This window comes from Psittacula echo, assembly GCF_963264785.1.
Source record: "Psittacula echo genome assembly, chromosome: 27".
NCBI classification, from domain to species: Eukaryota; Metazoa; Chordata; class Aves; order Psittaciformes; family Psittacidae; genus Psittacula; species Psittacula echo.
The window spans coordinates 1,084,600-1,098,784 of NC_137762.1; the positions used below are offsets into that span (position 1 = coordinate 1,084,600).

At 68.7% G+C, this 14,185-nt stretch overlaps 2 protein-coding genes across 6 annotated transcripts; both read left to right on the top strand.

Moving 5' to 3' along the window:
- Window positions 1–18: 18 nt before the first annotated feature.
- KANSL2 (KAT8 regulatory NSL complex subunit 2) lies at window positions 19–7,140 on the top strand. Of its 5 annotated transcripts, none has more exons than XM_080635566.1 (10): window positions 19–910; window positions 1,142–1,401; window positions 1,984–2,162; window positions 2,682–2,796; window positions 3,014–3,181; window positions 3,972–4,134; window positions 4,632–4,728; window positions 5,799–6,052; window positions 6,437–6,610; window positions 6,776–7,140. In XM_080635566.1, exons 2-10 carry the CDS (start codon window positions 1,151–1,153, stop codon window positions 7,064–7,066), a joined length of 1,692 nt encoding a protein of 563 aa, XP_080491692.1. In that variant the 5' UTR covers window positions 19–910; window positions 1,142–1,150; the 3' UTR covers window positions 7,067–7,140. The 5 variants fall into 5 exon arrangements, with proteins under 5 accessions (XP_080491692.1, XP_080491690.1, XP_080491693.1 ...); XM_080635567.1 differs by having other exon boundaries at window positions 22–910; window positions 6,968–7,140; XM_080635568.1 differs by having other exon boundaries at window positions 22–910; window positions 6,971–7,140.
- A 2,586-nt stretch (window positions 7,141–9,726) lies between these two features.
- On the top strand, window positions 9,727–13,984 carry NCKAP5L (NCK associated protein 5 like; the record flags this gene model as incomplete). Its single annotated transcript, XM_080635554.1, has 11 exons — window positions 9,727–9,813; window positions 10,107–10,175; window positions 10,271–10,309; window positions 10,391–10,510; window positions 10,585–10,686; window positions 10,942–12,647; window positions 12,720–12,873; window positions 12,949–13,027; window positions 13,122–13,409; window positions 13,526–13,665; window positions 13,754–13,984. 11 exons carry the CDS (start codon window positions 9,727–9,729, stop codon window positions 13,982–13,984), a joined length of 3,015 nt encoding a protein of 1,004 aa, XP_080491680.1.
- Between the last annotated feature and the right edge of the window lie 201 nt (window positions 13,985–14,185).

Here is a 14,185-nt window from a genome sequence, read left to right on the forward strand (position 1 = left end):
CTTTGTGGGGTTGTTTTGGGGTGGTTGGCGTTGAGCGTTGTTGGGGTGAGGCTGCTCATTGGGGGCAGAGCCCAGAGGAGCTGCCGGGGCCTGGCTCAGACACCGGGTAGGGAGGCACCGGGAGGCACCCCCCGAGGCACAGCAGCCCCATGCTGGCTGTGCAGGGCCCGATCCGGAGGGAGCAGCGTTCCCACCCTCCTGTCTGTGCGCCTGGGGGGCTCTTGTTCCACACCGAGCCCGGTTCTATGGCTGCGGAGCCCCGGTTACCGGTCACTCCTCCCGGTGGCCGGTCCCGCAGCCCGTACGTATGGGTTTCCCGCCGCGCCGTTCTCACGTGACGCACGGGGTGTGGCTAATCCCCGCGGAGTGACAGCTACTCCCGCCAACCACGCCCGGGGCTTGCTCGTCCGCACCGCCGCTGATTGGCTGCCGGTTGAGCCAATGAGGTGTCGGAGCGGGCCGTGCGCTGAGGCAGCAGGGAGGCCGGACGGCAGCGAGGTAAGATGGCGGCGGCGGCGCCCGTCTCTGGTGCGGCCCTTGCAGCGCTTTACCGCGGCCCCTCCGCGCTGACCCGGTCCCTGCACCCGCACCGGCTGCGGGAGCCGCCCCCCCCGCCGCTCTCCGCTCCTCTGGGGCTGCCCGGGCCTCTCCGCGGAGCTCCCAGCACGCCCGCCGCCCGCGGACAAAATGGCGGCGCCGGGTGCAGGCGGGCGGCAGGGACTGCGCATGAGCGGCGCCGGGGCGCGGGGTGGGCGGTGGAGCACGTGTGCGGCGGGAGGGACCGGATGGACCTGGATGTGCGGGGGGAAGCACCGGGAACGGGAGATGGGCACAGGAGATGGGGGAGTACTGCGAAATGCGCCGGGATGGACCGGGATCAGGGGATCACCGGGAGCAGGAGTGAGCACCGGTATGTACGGTATACTGGGATGCACTGGAATACACCGGGAGCAGGGGATGCCCCGGGAATAGGGGGATGTGCCGGAATGGACCGGGACCAGGGGTGAACATAGGGGTGTGTTGTGAGTGTACTGGGAGCAGGGAGCGGCACCGGGAGTGGGGAGATGTACCGGGAGCAGGAATGAGCACCGGGATGTAGCGAGCTCCTGTATCCCCACCTCAGCCTCCGCTCCCTCCTTAGCTCGGAAGCATGAACCGGATCCGCATCCACGTGTTACCATCGAGCCGCGGGCGCCTCCCGCCGGTGCCGCGGGCGCAGGAGCCGCTGGCCTGTGCGTTCACCCCGCGGGCCTGCTCCCAGCCCCGCCTGGACGGGCAGGATTTCTGCATCAAGCACATCCTGGAGGACAGGACCGCCCCCTTCAAGCAGTGCAGTTACGTGTCCGCCAAAAACGGGCGGCGCTGCCCCAACGCGGCGCCCAAGACGGAGAAGAAGGATGGGTGAGTGCACCCTGAGAGCAAGAGGAGCCTTTCCTGGTGCTGCTGCTGCCCTGCAGCCCAGGGGCTCTCTCCTTAGGGCGTGTTTGAAGCTAGAAAAGGGCTCTGGGTGCTGGGGTTGTCTCTGCTCCCTGGTCCATCATCAGGTGGCTGCAGTGATGCAGGACCTGGTCAGAGCTGCAGCTCTGCTCAGGCTCATTGAGCCTGTGCCCATGGCTCATCCTCAGCACAGACGCTCTGGTGAGGTGGAGCCAGTGGCCGGGGTGCGCTTGTGCTGCTCTGGTGCATAGAAACCAGGGAGGGAAGAACCTTGGTGCTCAGTGAGTGCAGCAGCAGAGCCCAGCTCCCCTCATGGAATGTGGCCGCTGGGTGTCCCCATTCAGTCTGGAACCAAGGAGCTGCTGTGGGCAAGCTTGGGAAGCGGGGTAGGAATGGTTGGGAGCAGAACCCACCCCAGTGGCTTTAAGGACCGAGCTCTGTGCCACCTCAGTGCTGTGTGTCCCTGCAGGCAGAGGCGCTGCCCGGGCTCCAGGGGCTGATCCTGCTGTGGCCCGGGGTGGTGCTGAGCCTGTGTTTTCCCCCCAGCACCTCGCTGTGTGCGGAGCACGCCCGAAGGAACGCGCTGGCGCTGCAGGCGCAGGGCAGGAAGCCCCAGGCCGGGGCCGGGGGTGAGAACCTCCTGTGGCAGCTCAGCGCCTACGCCCGTGCAGAAGCGGGCACTCAGCCTGCAGAGAGCAGCCGCAGCGAAGCCACTCGCATCCTGGGTAAGGGCCACAGGGCAGGAAATCCCTTCTGGCATCATGGAGTTGGGCTGGGATTAAGGGAGCTTAAATCTCCTCCAGCGCCAGCCCCGTGCCATGGGCAGGGACACCTCCCACTAGAGCTGCTTGCTCCAAGCCCCGTCCAAGCCAGCCAGGGATGGAGCATCCAACCTATTCCAGTGTCTCATCACCCTCACTTCCCTGTATCCAACTGAACCCATCACCCCGTGTCCCATTGCTCCAGTCCCTGGTGAAGGTCTCTCTCCGGCATCCTTGTAGCCCCCTTCAGGCACTGGAAGCTGCTCTGAGCTCTCCAGGCAGCTTCTCTGCTCCAGCCCCAGTGTTCTCAGCCTGGCTCCATATGGGAGCTGCTCCAGCCCCTGAGCATCCCTGTGGCCTCTGGACTTGCTCCAGCAGGTCCAGAGCAGAGGCAGAGCCTCTGTGGGGTGTCCGTGTGTGCAGTGCTGGAGCTAGGGGCACAGGGGATGAGGGGATGATGTCCTGTCACCGTGCATCCTGCAGATGAGGACAGTTGGAGCGATGGGGAGCAGGACCCAGTCACCGTGGAGCAGACGTGGCGAGGGGACCCAGACAGCGAGGCCGACAGCATCGACAGCGACCAGGAGGATCCCCTCAAGTGGGTTGGGTGTTGCGAGCTCAGGGTGGCCCCAAGGGGTGCTTGTGGGGTGATGTTAATGATGGTGCAGTTACCCTTGGGGCTCCAAGGCTCCCACATCTTGGTTGTGAGGAGTCTCTACTTAGCAATGGGGTGTTCCTGCTCCTGCCCGTGGCTCTGTGTGATCCAGGGGAGGGGAGCAGCCCCAATGCAATGGGCCCTGCCGGGTGTCTTCCAGGCACGCCGGGGTGTACACAGCCGAGGAGGTGGCTCTCATCATGAGGGAGAAGCTCATCCGGCTCCAGTCGCTCTACATCGACCAATTCAAGCGCCTCCAGCACCTCCTCAAGGAGAAGAAGCGGCGGTTCCTGCACAGCCGCAAGGGCGAGCACGAGGCCATAGGCAAGTGCTGGAGCTCTCTGCCCCCCCCAGAGCCTTGCTCTTCCAACTGGGGGGGGGTTTGCCTTGGGAAGGGCTGAAACCACCACAGGAGGTGGCTGGGGCTGGCCTTGTGTCTGCAGATGCTATCGTGGCGTTGGGAAGGTTCCTTTGCTCTTCAGGGTTGTCAGGAAATGGGACTACAAAGGGAGTTGTGAAGACAAAAGTGCTTGCTTTGGATGGGATTTCCTGCTTTGGGGGTTCTAAACGCATGGATTCAGCTGTCAGGCCCTGTGTGGAGCAGCCAAGGTTGGTTCCACCACTTGGGCTGTGCTCCTGTAGCCCTGCTCAGCACAGATGAGCTCCAGCATGGCCTTAGAATAGCTCCTGCTGGAAAAGGCCCTGGCACATAAAAATAACTGCAGTTTGGTACCTACCAATTTGGTAGAGCCCTTTATAACCACCCAGGGATGGAAGAGCAGCTCTTGCCCTGTAATTACTGCTGGGAGAGCTCAGGGAAGCTTCCGGAACAGGCACCAGGAGCTGGACTTGGAGAAATCCCTGTTCTGCTGCAGGAATCAGAAGGGATCTTATTGGGAAGGTGTCCCTGCCCAGGAACTGGGTGATCTAAGGCCCCTTCCACCCCAATTCCATGATTCAAAGCTATTTCGGATGGGATCTGCTTTGCCACCCCCGGATACGCTCCCAGCTCACGCATCCGACCCGGCTGCATCGGATGCTTTGCAGAGCTCTGGGTACCAGGGAATGGGATGGAAGCAGAGGGCACGTCCTGACCCCCCGTCCCCCCCCACAGGCAGCAACCTCCTGACGGGCGCCGAGGGGCTCCTGGCCAAGGAGCGGGAGAGCCTCAAGCGCCTCAAGTGCCTGCGGCGCTACCGGCAGCGCTACGGGGTGGAGGCGCTGCTGCACCGGCAGCTCCGGGAGCGCCGCGCGCTGGCCTCCGACGGTGCGGCCCAGCAGGTGAGAACGGCCCTGCCACCCCTCCCGGTGCCAGCCCGGCCTCTGGAGCAGCCTCGCTGCAGCCCGGAGCCGCTGGGACCCGCCTTGGTTAAGGCATCACCGAGGTGTTTGCAGCAGGGCTCGAGTGTGGGGTTGGGGAAGGTGCCCCTGAATGAGATCCAGAGAGGGATGGGGCAGAGGGAGCCTGGTGGGAAATGCTCCATAGGGTGGTGACACCGTTGGTTTGGTGGGGAGCCAAAGGCAGGCCCTTTGCATACACATGAGACTGAATGCAGCCACTTCAGAGCTGTCTCACAATTCCAAGCGTTCCAGGACCTGGCTTGAGCCAGGTTGGGGAAGTTCTCCCTCCTGCAGTCAAGTCCTGCCTTATCTCAGCTCTGTTTAATGGAAGGAGAAGGACAGGCTGAGGAGCTGGAGGGTGCTGAGCCCTTGCTCTTGGTGTGCTCTGGAGGCAGGACGTGGTGCTGTGAGCTCTGAGCCCTGCTCTTGCCTTGCAGGCCCACACCACCCGCTCCAGCCAGCGCTGCTTGGCCTTCGTGGATGACGTCCGCTGCTCCAACCAGTCCCTGCCCATGACCAGGCACTGCCTGACCCGTATCCTTTGATCCCGCATTCCTGTTTGCTGGCATTGGGTGTCCCTTCTGCCTCCTCGCGCTCTTTGGCCCTCAATCAAGGCCAGTGGTTTGCTGTAGCCGCTGGTTTCAAACAGGAGCCCAGAGGAAGCAGCTCCCGGTCTGTTGGTGCTCCCATCCCCGTGGATCAGCCAATTCGTGTGGGAGCAACAGGAGCCTCTGCCCGGAGCATCCCATCGGGGTCTCCACTTCCCTGTTCAAGTAGGATTGCGTGGATGTGCCCTGGGGTAGCTTTGGGTCATGCTGGAGCTGCATTCACTGCTTGGCTTTGGTTGTTCCTCACCCTGGCTCCCAGAGAGCTGCTCTGGTTCCTCTCCAGTGCCCATGGAGTTCACACCAAAGCCAGGCTGGATCCCTTTGGAGCAGCTGGAGCTCGAGTGGGAAAGGTGGGGTTTGGATTCCTTGGGCTCAGCTTCTGCTAACACCAACACCACTTCGCTTTGCCCATGCAGGAAAGGGATGAGCCCAGTGCTGGGATGCAGGTGAAGTTTCTCCCATTGGCTTTATGACTGCCTCTGAAGGCAGGGCTTGAGCTGGGTTGTCCAGACAGATCCAGATGTGCCCTCTCAGAGGCACTTCCCCCTCCACGTCTGCCCTATGGACGGCTTAGGAAAGTGGGTTAAACCTGGTGCCTTTCCCTGCTGGATGTGGCTCTGGAAGCTCAAGGAGGGGGGTTATATGGATGTGTCTGACCTGAAAGCCTTGATTCCCACCCAAAACCTGCTTCCCGTTGTCATCTGCATGGAGATGGAACCTCGCTGTGGGGACAGGGTATGGGCTTGGGCTGCAGCTCCTCGCTCCTGGTGGATCTGGTTGGGATTAAAGGCAGGAAATCCCATTTACACCTCGGGCAGGAACAGGTTTTCCATTGGGAAGGCAAATACATACACCGGAACTGAGCTCCTGCCTGTGGCCAAAGCATTGTGTGTGTGTGTGCCCCAGGAGGGAGCTGTGCCTTTGGGATAGCTCCACGCGAGGGGCTGGGGGGGTTTATCCCTGTTTGGAGGTGCTTTCCCTTGACGCCATCCGCAGACATCTGCCAGGACCCGAGCCAGGCACTGTTCCGGCCCTGCCGGGGCTCCGAGGACGTTCCCTGCCCCAGGGCCGTGCCCCTGAGCCTGGGTGCGGAGCCCAGCTGCCCCCTGCACCTCCGCCTGCCCCCCCCCATGTACGTGCCCGAGCAGGGCCCGGGGGGGGCCGAGGAACTGGGGGCTGCCCCCACAGAGCTGTACCTGAGCGCGGCCGAGCTGCAGCCCTCCGAGAGCCTCCCGCTGGAGTTCAGTGACGTGAGTGGGGGCCTGGGAGCAGAACCCCCCCGTGGGGCTCTAGGGGGTCAATGTCCCCCCCCAGCACAGATCCAAGGGGATTAGGTTGGTTCTTGCTGCCTTAGGGCACAGGAGTTGCTTGGGGTGGGAGGGGGTGCAGGAGGCTCAGAGCTCCCCGACCCGCTCTGCTCTCATTTAAATCCTTACTTAGGGCTTTCTAAAGAGGATTTTCCCCCTCTTTTCCCATCGGGAATACACGAGGGGTTTAATCCTGGATTATTCTGCCCTGCTCAGCTTAAACCCCTTGGAAATGGGGTTAAAGAGCAAAAAGCAGCGGGGCCCTTGGGGCTGCTCCTGGAGGAGGCACCTCCATGGGCACTGAGGCCCGGGCTGCTGTGTCCTCAGGACCTGGACGTGGTGGGCGATGGGCTCCAGTGCCCCCCCTCCCCTCTGCTCTTCGACCCCTCCGTGGCGCTGGATCCGGCCCTGCGTGACGTGGCCGAGGCCGCCATCGACATCTTGGGCCTGGAGGAGCCCGAGGAGCGGGACAGCGGCTTCCCCCCTGGCCCTGACCTGCAGGTATGGACCCAGAGCCTTGGACCCCCCATCTCCTGTTCATGGGGTTGCACCATCCATGGGCTCTGTGCCCCACAGAGTTGTATCCATGGGGTGCCCTGGCTCCATGGCTGCTCAGTGCCACCCTTGTGCTGTGAGGGGGGAGCCCCAATCCCTCTCCCCCCCCAGGCCCTCACTGAAGACCTCCAGTTCGCTGTAGCTGCTGGTTTCAAGCAGGAGCCCAAAGGAAATTGCTCCCGCTCCGTTGGCGCTCCCAGCCCATGGAATTGCCAATTCCAGCAGGAGCAACAGCAGCCGGTGGGGGTGGTTCGCAGCCATCCCCGGTGCTCCTGCACCCACCCCGTGCCTCTTGCATCCCAGCAGAGCCCCCTCGCACCGGAGGAAGCCGCTGCCTCCACCGAGCTCCATGGAGCCGCCAACGGGAACGTGGGGCCGGGATCCGGGAGCGCCGGGACCTGAGAGCGGCTCCAGGGCGCATCCAGCATCACCCAGGAGCTGTGGGGGGACCCCGGAGGCGGGGCTCCCATGGGGAACCCCACAATAAAGTGATGGAGCTCGGTGTCCGTGTCCGTGTCATGCAGTGAGGGTGGGATGGGGCCGGGGGGGAGCACAGAGAACGGGTCCGTGTCGGGCACCTCCGGTCCCCGCGATGGGGGAGGCCCCGCGGATGGAGGCGGTGGCGACACAGGGACCCCCCCGCCCCCGGGCTGGGATTGGCGGCGGCGGGGGCGCAGGGCGGAGCCGGCCCGGTGGAGCCATGACATCACCGCGGCTGCCGCCGCCGGGCCAGCCCCGGCCCCGCTCCCATCCCCGGTCCCGGCCATGCCGCCCCGCGCCGCCGCCGCCGCCCCGCCGTAGCCCCCGGTGAGTCCGGTCTTGCCGCGGCGGGGGGGGTCCCGGGGAGGCCGCGCCGCAGCGCTGTGGGGCGGGGACCGGGACCGGGGGGAGCGGCGCGGGGTGTCCTGGACCCCCCCTCCCGCGTGTCCCCGGTTGGTGCCCCCCGAACATCCCGGGGGGTTCCCGATACAAGGCGGCTGAGCCGGGCTCTGCCCGCTCGTCCTGCCCGTGTCCCCGGTGCGTCCCCCACTGCCCTCCTCCATCCCACACACTGGTCCCTCCTGTCCCCACTGCATCCCTGTTGTGCCCAGTGTGCTCCTGCTGTCCCCAGGGTCCCCACTGCATCCTGGTTGTCCCCAGTTGTCCCCAGTGCATCCCGGTTGTCCCCAGGGTCCCCACTGCGTCCCCACTGTTCTCACTGCATCCCAGTTGTCCCCAGTGTGCTCCTGCTGTCTCCAGTGTACCCTGGTTGTCCCCAGTGCATCCCAGTTGTCCTCTCTGCATCCCGGTTGTCCCCAGTGTCCCCACTGCATCCCTGCTGTCCTCAGAGTCCCCAGTGCATCCCAATTGTCCCCACCACATCCTGCTGTCCCCAGTGCATTCCGGCTGTCCCCAGCGTCCCTACTGCATTCCTGCTGTCCCCACTGCATCCCAGTTGTCCCCAGTTTCTCCAGTGCATCCCTGTTGTCCCCAGTGTCTCCAGGGCATTCCGGTTGTCTCCCGTGTCCCTGGGATGTCCAATCTGTCCTCAACATGTCCCCGCTGCCCCAGGGCTGTATCTGCCTCATCCCGCCTGTCCCCGGGGTGTCCTTGCTGTCCCTGGCGCATCCCTCCTGTCCCCGGGCTGTCCCCAGCGTGCCCCGGAGCAACCCAGCGGGGTTGCGGGCACTCGGGGCTGTCACCACCATGTCCCCAGTGTGGGGCAGGCCAAAGCTACCCATGGGGCCACAGCGCGGGCTCCGGGTACCCCCGTGCTGGGACAGGGACCGCCCGCAGCGTCCCTCTACGGGAACCCCCGGTTGTGCCACCGCCGCGGGCTCGAGGGGGTGTCCGGGCTGCCCTTCCCCTCCAGACGGAGCCTCACTTCCCCCCGTGACGCAGCCGGAGCCGCGGCCGCTTCCTGCGCCGGGGCAGCCGCGGGGCCCGCGGGCACCACCGGGACCCAGTGGGGGGGGGCACGGGGGCAGCACGAGCGAGGGGACCCGGGGCTGCCGTGCAGGGACCGGCGGCACCCGGGGGGTGAGGCCGAGGTCACCCGGGTCAGGGGGTTGGGGTGACCGGATGGGGCTCGGTGGGGACGCGGGAAGCATCTCACAGGCCCTCCCGTGCCCGTGCCCTGAGCGGGGCCGGAGGCTCCGGTTGTTTCGCTGCTCTCGGTGCGTTGCTTGGGAAGAGGCGGCGGAGCTGGGGTGAGCCCTGACCCTGGCCCCGTTCGTTGGGGTGCGGGGTCCGTGTCTGGAGCCCCGCGGACACCCCGAGGGGTGCTCAGGCTCCGGGAGTCCCCGTCCAAAGCGTGCTGTAGGGGGGTGCCTCTCCATGGGGCGCCCTTTTCCCCCTGGGGTACACGGTGTTTCCTCTCCCTCCGGTCTCCTTTGCCCCGGTCCCCCCCTCGCCGGTTTCACGGGGCTGGCGCTGGCGGAGCCGCGCATCGGAGGCGGTGGCGGCCCCGGCTCCTCCCCGGCCGCGGCGGGAAGGCGGAGCCGGGGCCGCCGCCTCCCAACAATAGCGCGGCCGGGCCGGGCCGGGATGGAGCCTCCGCTGCCGCCGGGACCGGCCCCGGGGCCGCACTGAACGGGGTCGAGCGGCGCCGCCGGGAGCCGCGGGCGTGAGTGCGCGGGGCCGGTGCTCGGGGCCGGTGCGTGGGGCCGGTACGTGGGGCCGGTGCCTTTTCCGGGGCGAGCGGCACCGGCGGCGGGGGGAGCCCCCGTGGGAGCAGGGTGTGCGGCACCGGAGGGGGCGCCCGTCTGCCCCCGGGGTCCTGTGCACCGGGTGCTGCGCGTTCCGGTGCCAGCCCCTGGGGGGGCTGCACATCCCGGGGCTGGTCACAGTGCGGGCCCCGGGGCTGCTGCACATCCCCGTGTGCGAGGACCGGGGCTGGTCCCAGCGCCCCTGCGCGCCCGGGAGGGGATCCGGGTACCGGTGGGGTTGGGGCTCAGCCCCGGGGCTCCCCAAGGCCCCGTCTCCCCCCTCAGCGCCGTTCTCCCGGGCAGGTGACGCCGCGGGGGAGCCCCGAGCGAGAACGCGGGGGGCCCGGCCCGGTGCTTGTCCCCCCGCAGCCCGCGATGTCGGAGAGCGTGGCCGAGGCGCCGGGAGCCGGGAGCGAGCCGGGCACCAGCCATGAGCTGCTGCAGCGGCTGCGGGAGCTGGAGGTGCGTAGGGGCCGGGATCACCGGGAGCCAGTGCCCAGGCACCACGGTGCAGGGCAGCGCTTCTCTGCCGCCCATGGCATCCGTCCCACCAGGCAGAGGAGGGTTCCCTCGGTGCCATGAGGGGGTCCCCATCCACCACCTCCCCTGGGCCTGGCAATGGCGCTGCCGTGGCTCAAGGATGGGGACACCAAGGACCCAGGGAAGGGGAACAGAGGAGGGGACCCCACGGACCCCAAAAGTGGGGTCCCAGGGGCTGGAGGGCACCCTCTGAGCTGTCCCCACTCTGTCCCCAGGCAGAGAACTCAGCCCTGGCCCAGGCCAATGAGAACCAGCGGGAGACGTACGAGCGCTGCCTGGACGAGGTACCTCGCGGACGCGCATGGGACACGCGTGAACACGCGTGTGCTGGGTACGGCGCTGCCTGTGCCCTCACCAGGCTCCCCCCTCTGCTCCCCAGGTCGCCAACCACGTGGTGCAGGCACTGCTCAACCAGAAGGTGGGTGTCGGGGAGGGTCCGGGGGGGGTCGGAGGACATGGGGGGGTCCCGGCTCATCCCTCCCCATCCCGCCCCGTCCAGGACCTGCGGGAGGAGTGCATCAAGCTGAAGAAACGGGTCTTTGAGCTGGAGCGGCAGAACCAGGCGCTCAGCGACCTCTTCCAACAGAAGCTGCAGCTGTCGGCCGGGTCCTTGCCCCAGGTAGGGCCGGGGCTGGGGGGGCGCAGGGCAAAGCCTCCCCCCCAGACCTAACCTGGTGTCACCCCCGTCTCCAGCTGCCACCGGTGCCCCTGGAGGCCCCCAGCAGCCCCGAGCAGGGCTGTGCCGAGCAGCCGCCTCCCCTGCTGCCCCCCGGGTGCTGCCTCCCTCTGCCAGAGGTGGGTGCCAGCGTCTCTGACCCCCCCGTCCCGTTGTCCCCTTCCCCAAGCCCCTGCTATTGCCTTGCCAGGAAGTGTGGTGTCCCCAGCCCGTGGGACCCCCCTTTTGGGGTCCGTGGTGTCCTCTCCTCTGTCCCCCATCCCTGGGTCCTTGATGTCCCCATCCTCGAGCCGTGGCATTGCCCTTTCCAGGCGCATCTGCCCCTTGTGTCCCCATCCCCAGCACGGGGGGGTGACGGTGTCCGGCCCCCGCAGGTGATGCCGCCGGTGCCGTCGGGCAGCCCCGGGCTCAGCCCCGCGCCCCTGGACGCCCTTTCCCCCTTCTTCAAGAAGAAAGCGCAGATCCTGGAGGTGCTGCGGAAGCTGGAGGAGACGGACCCGCTGCTGGGCCCCCCCCCGGCCTCCCCCGGCTCCCCCGAGCCCTGCTCAGCCCCGGCCTGGGCCCTGTGCCCGCTGCGGGCGCCGGGGGCTGCCGGGGGGTGGCGGGGGTCCGAGGGCAGCCCCTGCTCCTCCCCGGACGAACGCCTGGGGCTCAGCGCCTTGGCCGAGCGGCTGCTGCGGGGGGAGCCCGGCTGCTGCCGCCGCAATGGGGAAGCGCTCGGGGGCGGCCCCCGGCAGCGGCGCGGGGGGGAGCTCCCCGCGTCCTTCCTGGGGCTCTGCGCCCCGGGCGAGGAGAGCCCCGAGGGGGGCTTCGCGCCGCTGTCGCCCGGGGGGACCCCCAACGCGCTGCCCTCGCCCCCCAAGGTGCTAAAGCTGCCGCCCCCCCCAGCGGGGCTGCGCCTCAGCCCGCAGCTTGCTCAGGCCTCCAGGATCCCCTGCCGCAGCGGCAACCCCGAGGCCCCCCCCAGAGCCGCCTCCCCCGATGCCCCCCCCGAGCCCGGCTCCCCCGAGGTCCCCGTTCTCCCCCCAGCCCGGCCCTACGAGGCGGCCGAGCAGACTCCGGGCACCGCGGCCGGCGGCGAGCGGGCGGCAGCTTCGCCCCCCAGCACCCGCCGGGGAACGGGGGACTCGGCCCCGTCCCGGCGGCCCGGCAAGAAGCCCCCCGAGCCCGGCTACCTCCCCTTCAAGGAGCGCCTGGCGGCCCTGGGCAAGCTGCGGGGGGCTGAAGGCCGGGAGCCCCCCGGCCCGGGCCGGCCCGAGCGGGGCCATGGGGCTGAGCTGCGTCCCCCGTCCCGAGGGGGGGGTTTGGGGGGCAGCCTGAAGCACCCCGAGCCGGTGCACGCTGGGGAACCCCTGGCGCGGTGCTACTCCTCCGGCTCCATGGGGGATCCCGGCAAGGCAGGGGGCAAGGGGCGCCCCCCCGGCGGCAGGACCCCACCGCGGGCCCCCCCGGCGCCCCCCGCCAAAGCCACCCGCAGCCCTCACGGCAGCCCCACGAAGCTGCCCACCAAGGCGGGCCCCGGCAAAGCCCCGCGGGGTGAGGAACCGGCGGGAGCCAAAGCGGCGGCGGGGCCCCATAAAGCACCAGCGGCCCCCGAGCCCCCCGGTCCGGGCCCTCTGCCGGGCGCCGCCGCGCACTCGGCCATCGAGGAGAAGGTGATGAAGGGCATCGAGGAGAACGTGCTGCGGCTGCAGGGGCAGGAGCGGGCGCCGGCGGCCGAGGCCAAGGGGAAGGCAGCCGGGGGCTTGGCCAGCTGGTTCGGGCTGCGGCGGAGCAAGCTGCCGGCGCTGAGCCGCCGCGGGGACGGCGGCCGCGGGCGGGAGTGGGCCGGGACCCCGGCCCCGCTGCGCCGCGAGGTGAAACTGGCGGCGCGGAAGCTGGAGGCCGAAAGCCTCAACATCTCGAAGCTGATGGAGAAGGCCGAGGACCTGCGCAAGGCGCTGCGGGAGGAGCACGCGTTCCTGCAGGGGCTGGCGCTGGAGAAGGGGCGCCCCCGCAGCGGCCCCCGCGGCACCGGGCACCTCCCGGTGCTGTACCAGGAGGTGACGGCAGAGACCTTCATGCAGCAGCTCCTGGACCGGTCAGTGCCCGCTGCGGGCCGGGTCGGGGGGCGCGGGTCCGGGGTGCCCGCCCCACGCTGTGCGCTCCGCAGGGTGGACGGGAAGGACGCGCCCTACGAAAGCCGCCTGGAGCACAAGCGGGAGCTCTGCGACCTCCGGAGGGTCCCCCCCGACGCCAAAGACCCCCGGCTCTGCCGCCCGCCCCGCAACGGCATCGTGGGGCACCTGCGGGAGGCCCCCGACAAGGTGAGGACCCTTCCAGCCCCGCACACTCCTTCCCCATCGGCCCCCGCAGCCGCTCACCCTCCGCACCCCCCGTAGGTGCCGGATGTGGGGCTCCGGGACGAGCTGCCCTCGGATGAGAGCTTGTCCGAGTCGGGGACGTCGCAGCACTTCGCCGGTGAGGGGGCGCCGGGGGTGGGATAGGGCGGGATGGGGGGCACCAGGATGGACCCCCCCCCTCCCCGCACTGATTCCTCCCCTTGTGCTTGCAGCCTGTGGGTCACTGACGCGGACACTGGACAGCGGGATCGGGACCTTCCCGCCCCCTGACTATGGGGGGGCCCCCGCTAAGAGCACCCCAAAGCCGCGGGGCCGCCCCGAGCCGCTGCCCGCTGGGGCCTTACCGGGGCGGCCACCGGCCAGCACCAAGGTGCCGCGCAAGGCCCGGACGCTGGAGCGGGAGGTTCCGAGCGCCGAAGAGCTGCTGGTGCCCCCCAAACACCGGAGCACCCCGACCTGCCGGCCCCCGGCTCCCCCCAGCCACCGCACCGGGCCCCCAGGTCAGCGTCCCACAGGGGATGGTGGGGACAAGGTGCTATGGGCGGGAGCTCAGCGCAGGTCATGGGGAGGCCCTGCCGATCGCTGACCCCCCCAGTTCCCTTGTTGCCCCCCCCAGACCCCGGTGCCGATGCCGGGAAGCCGCGGCGCGTCCAGCAAAGCAAGAACTGGACCTTCCCCAACGCCAAAGCCTGCGGCGCCGCCGACCCTTTCCTGTGCCCCGCGGCGGGGCTGGAGGGGCTGCACCGGCCCCCACTGGTAACGGGAGGAAGGGGGAACGGGGTGCGATTGGTACCGACGGGAAAGGGGGGGGGGGGCATCACTGACCGCGCTGTTCCCCCCTCAGGAGCCCGCCTGCAGCCCCGCCGCGCACCGAGGGGCGTCCCCGGAGGCGCCGCTGCCGCCCGCCCTTAGCGCCAGCAGCAGCCGCACCCCGAGCGCCTCGGACGTGGGGGACGAGGGCAGCACCGAGGCGGCGTCGCGGGACGGGGGCCGGGGCCCCCCGGGGCTGGAGCACTCGGAGTCGCTCAGTGACTCCCTCTATGACAGCCTCTCCTCCTGCGGCAGCCAGGGCTGAGCCCCCCCGGCCGCTCTCGCTTGTCTTCCACAGCCCCCCCCAGTCCCTGCTCCCCGGTACCCGGGATGGGGGGGTCCCGGTGCCCCGTTACCCCCCCCCATCACCCGGTTCTCTCCAATGGTGCTATCGCTGTGTACAGCCCCCACCGCCGGGTTTTTAACTCAATAAAGATGCCCCCTCCCCCCCCCCCCCCGTTTATTT

Bases quoted from the DNA above. Each gene is read 5' to 3' on its own strand.
- KANSL2 (XM_080635564.1), top strand. From the start codon at position 1,151: ATGAACCGGATCCGCATCCACGTGTTACCATCGAGCCGCGGGCGCCTC. The intron at 1,402-1,983 runs GTGAGTGCACCC...TTTTCCCCCCAG, and splicing joins AAGACGGAGAAGAAGGATGG to CACCTCGCTGTGTGCGGAGC. The intron at 3,182-3,971 runs GTGCTGGAGCTC...CCCCACAGGCAG, and splicing joins GAGCACGAGGCCATAGGCAA to CAACCTCCTGACGGGCGCCG.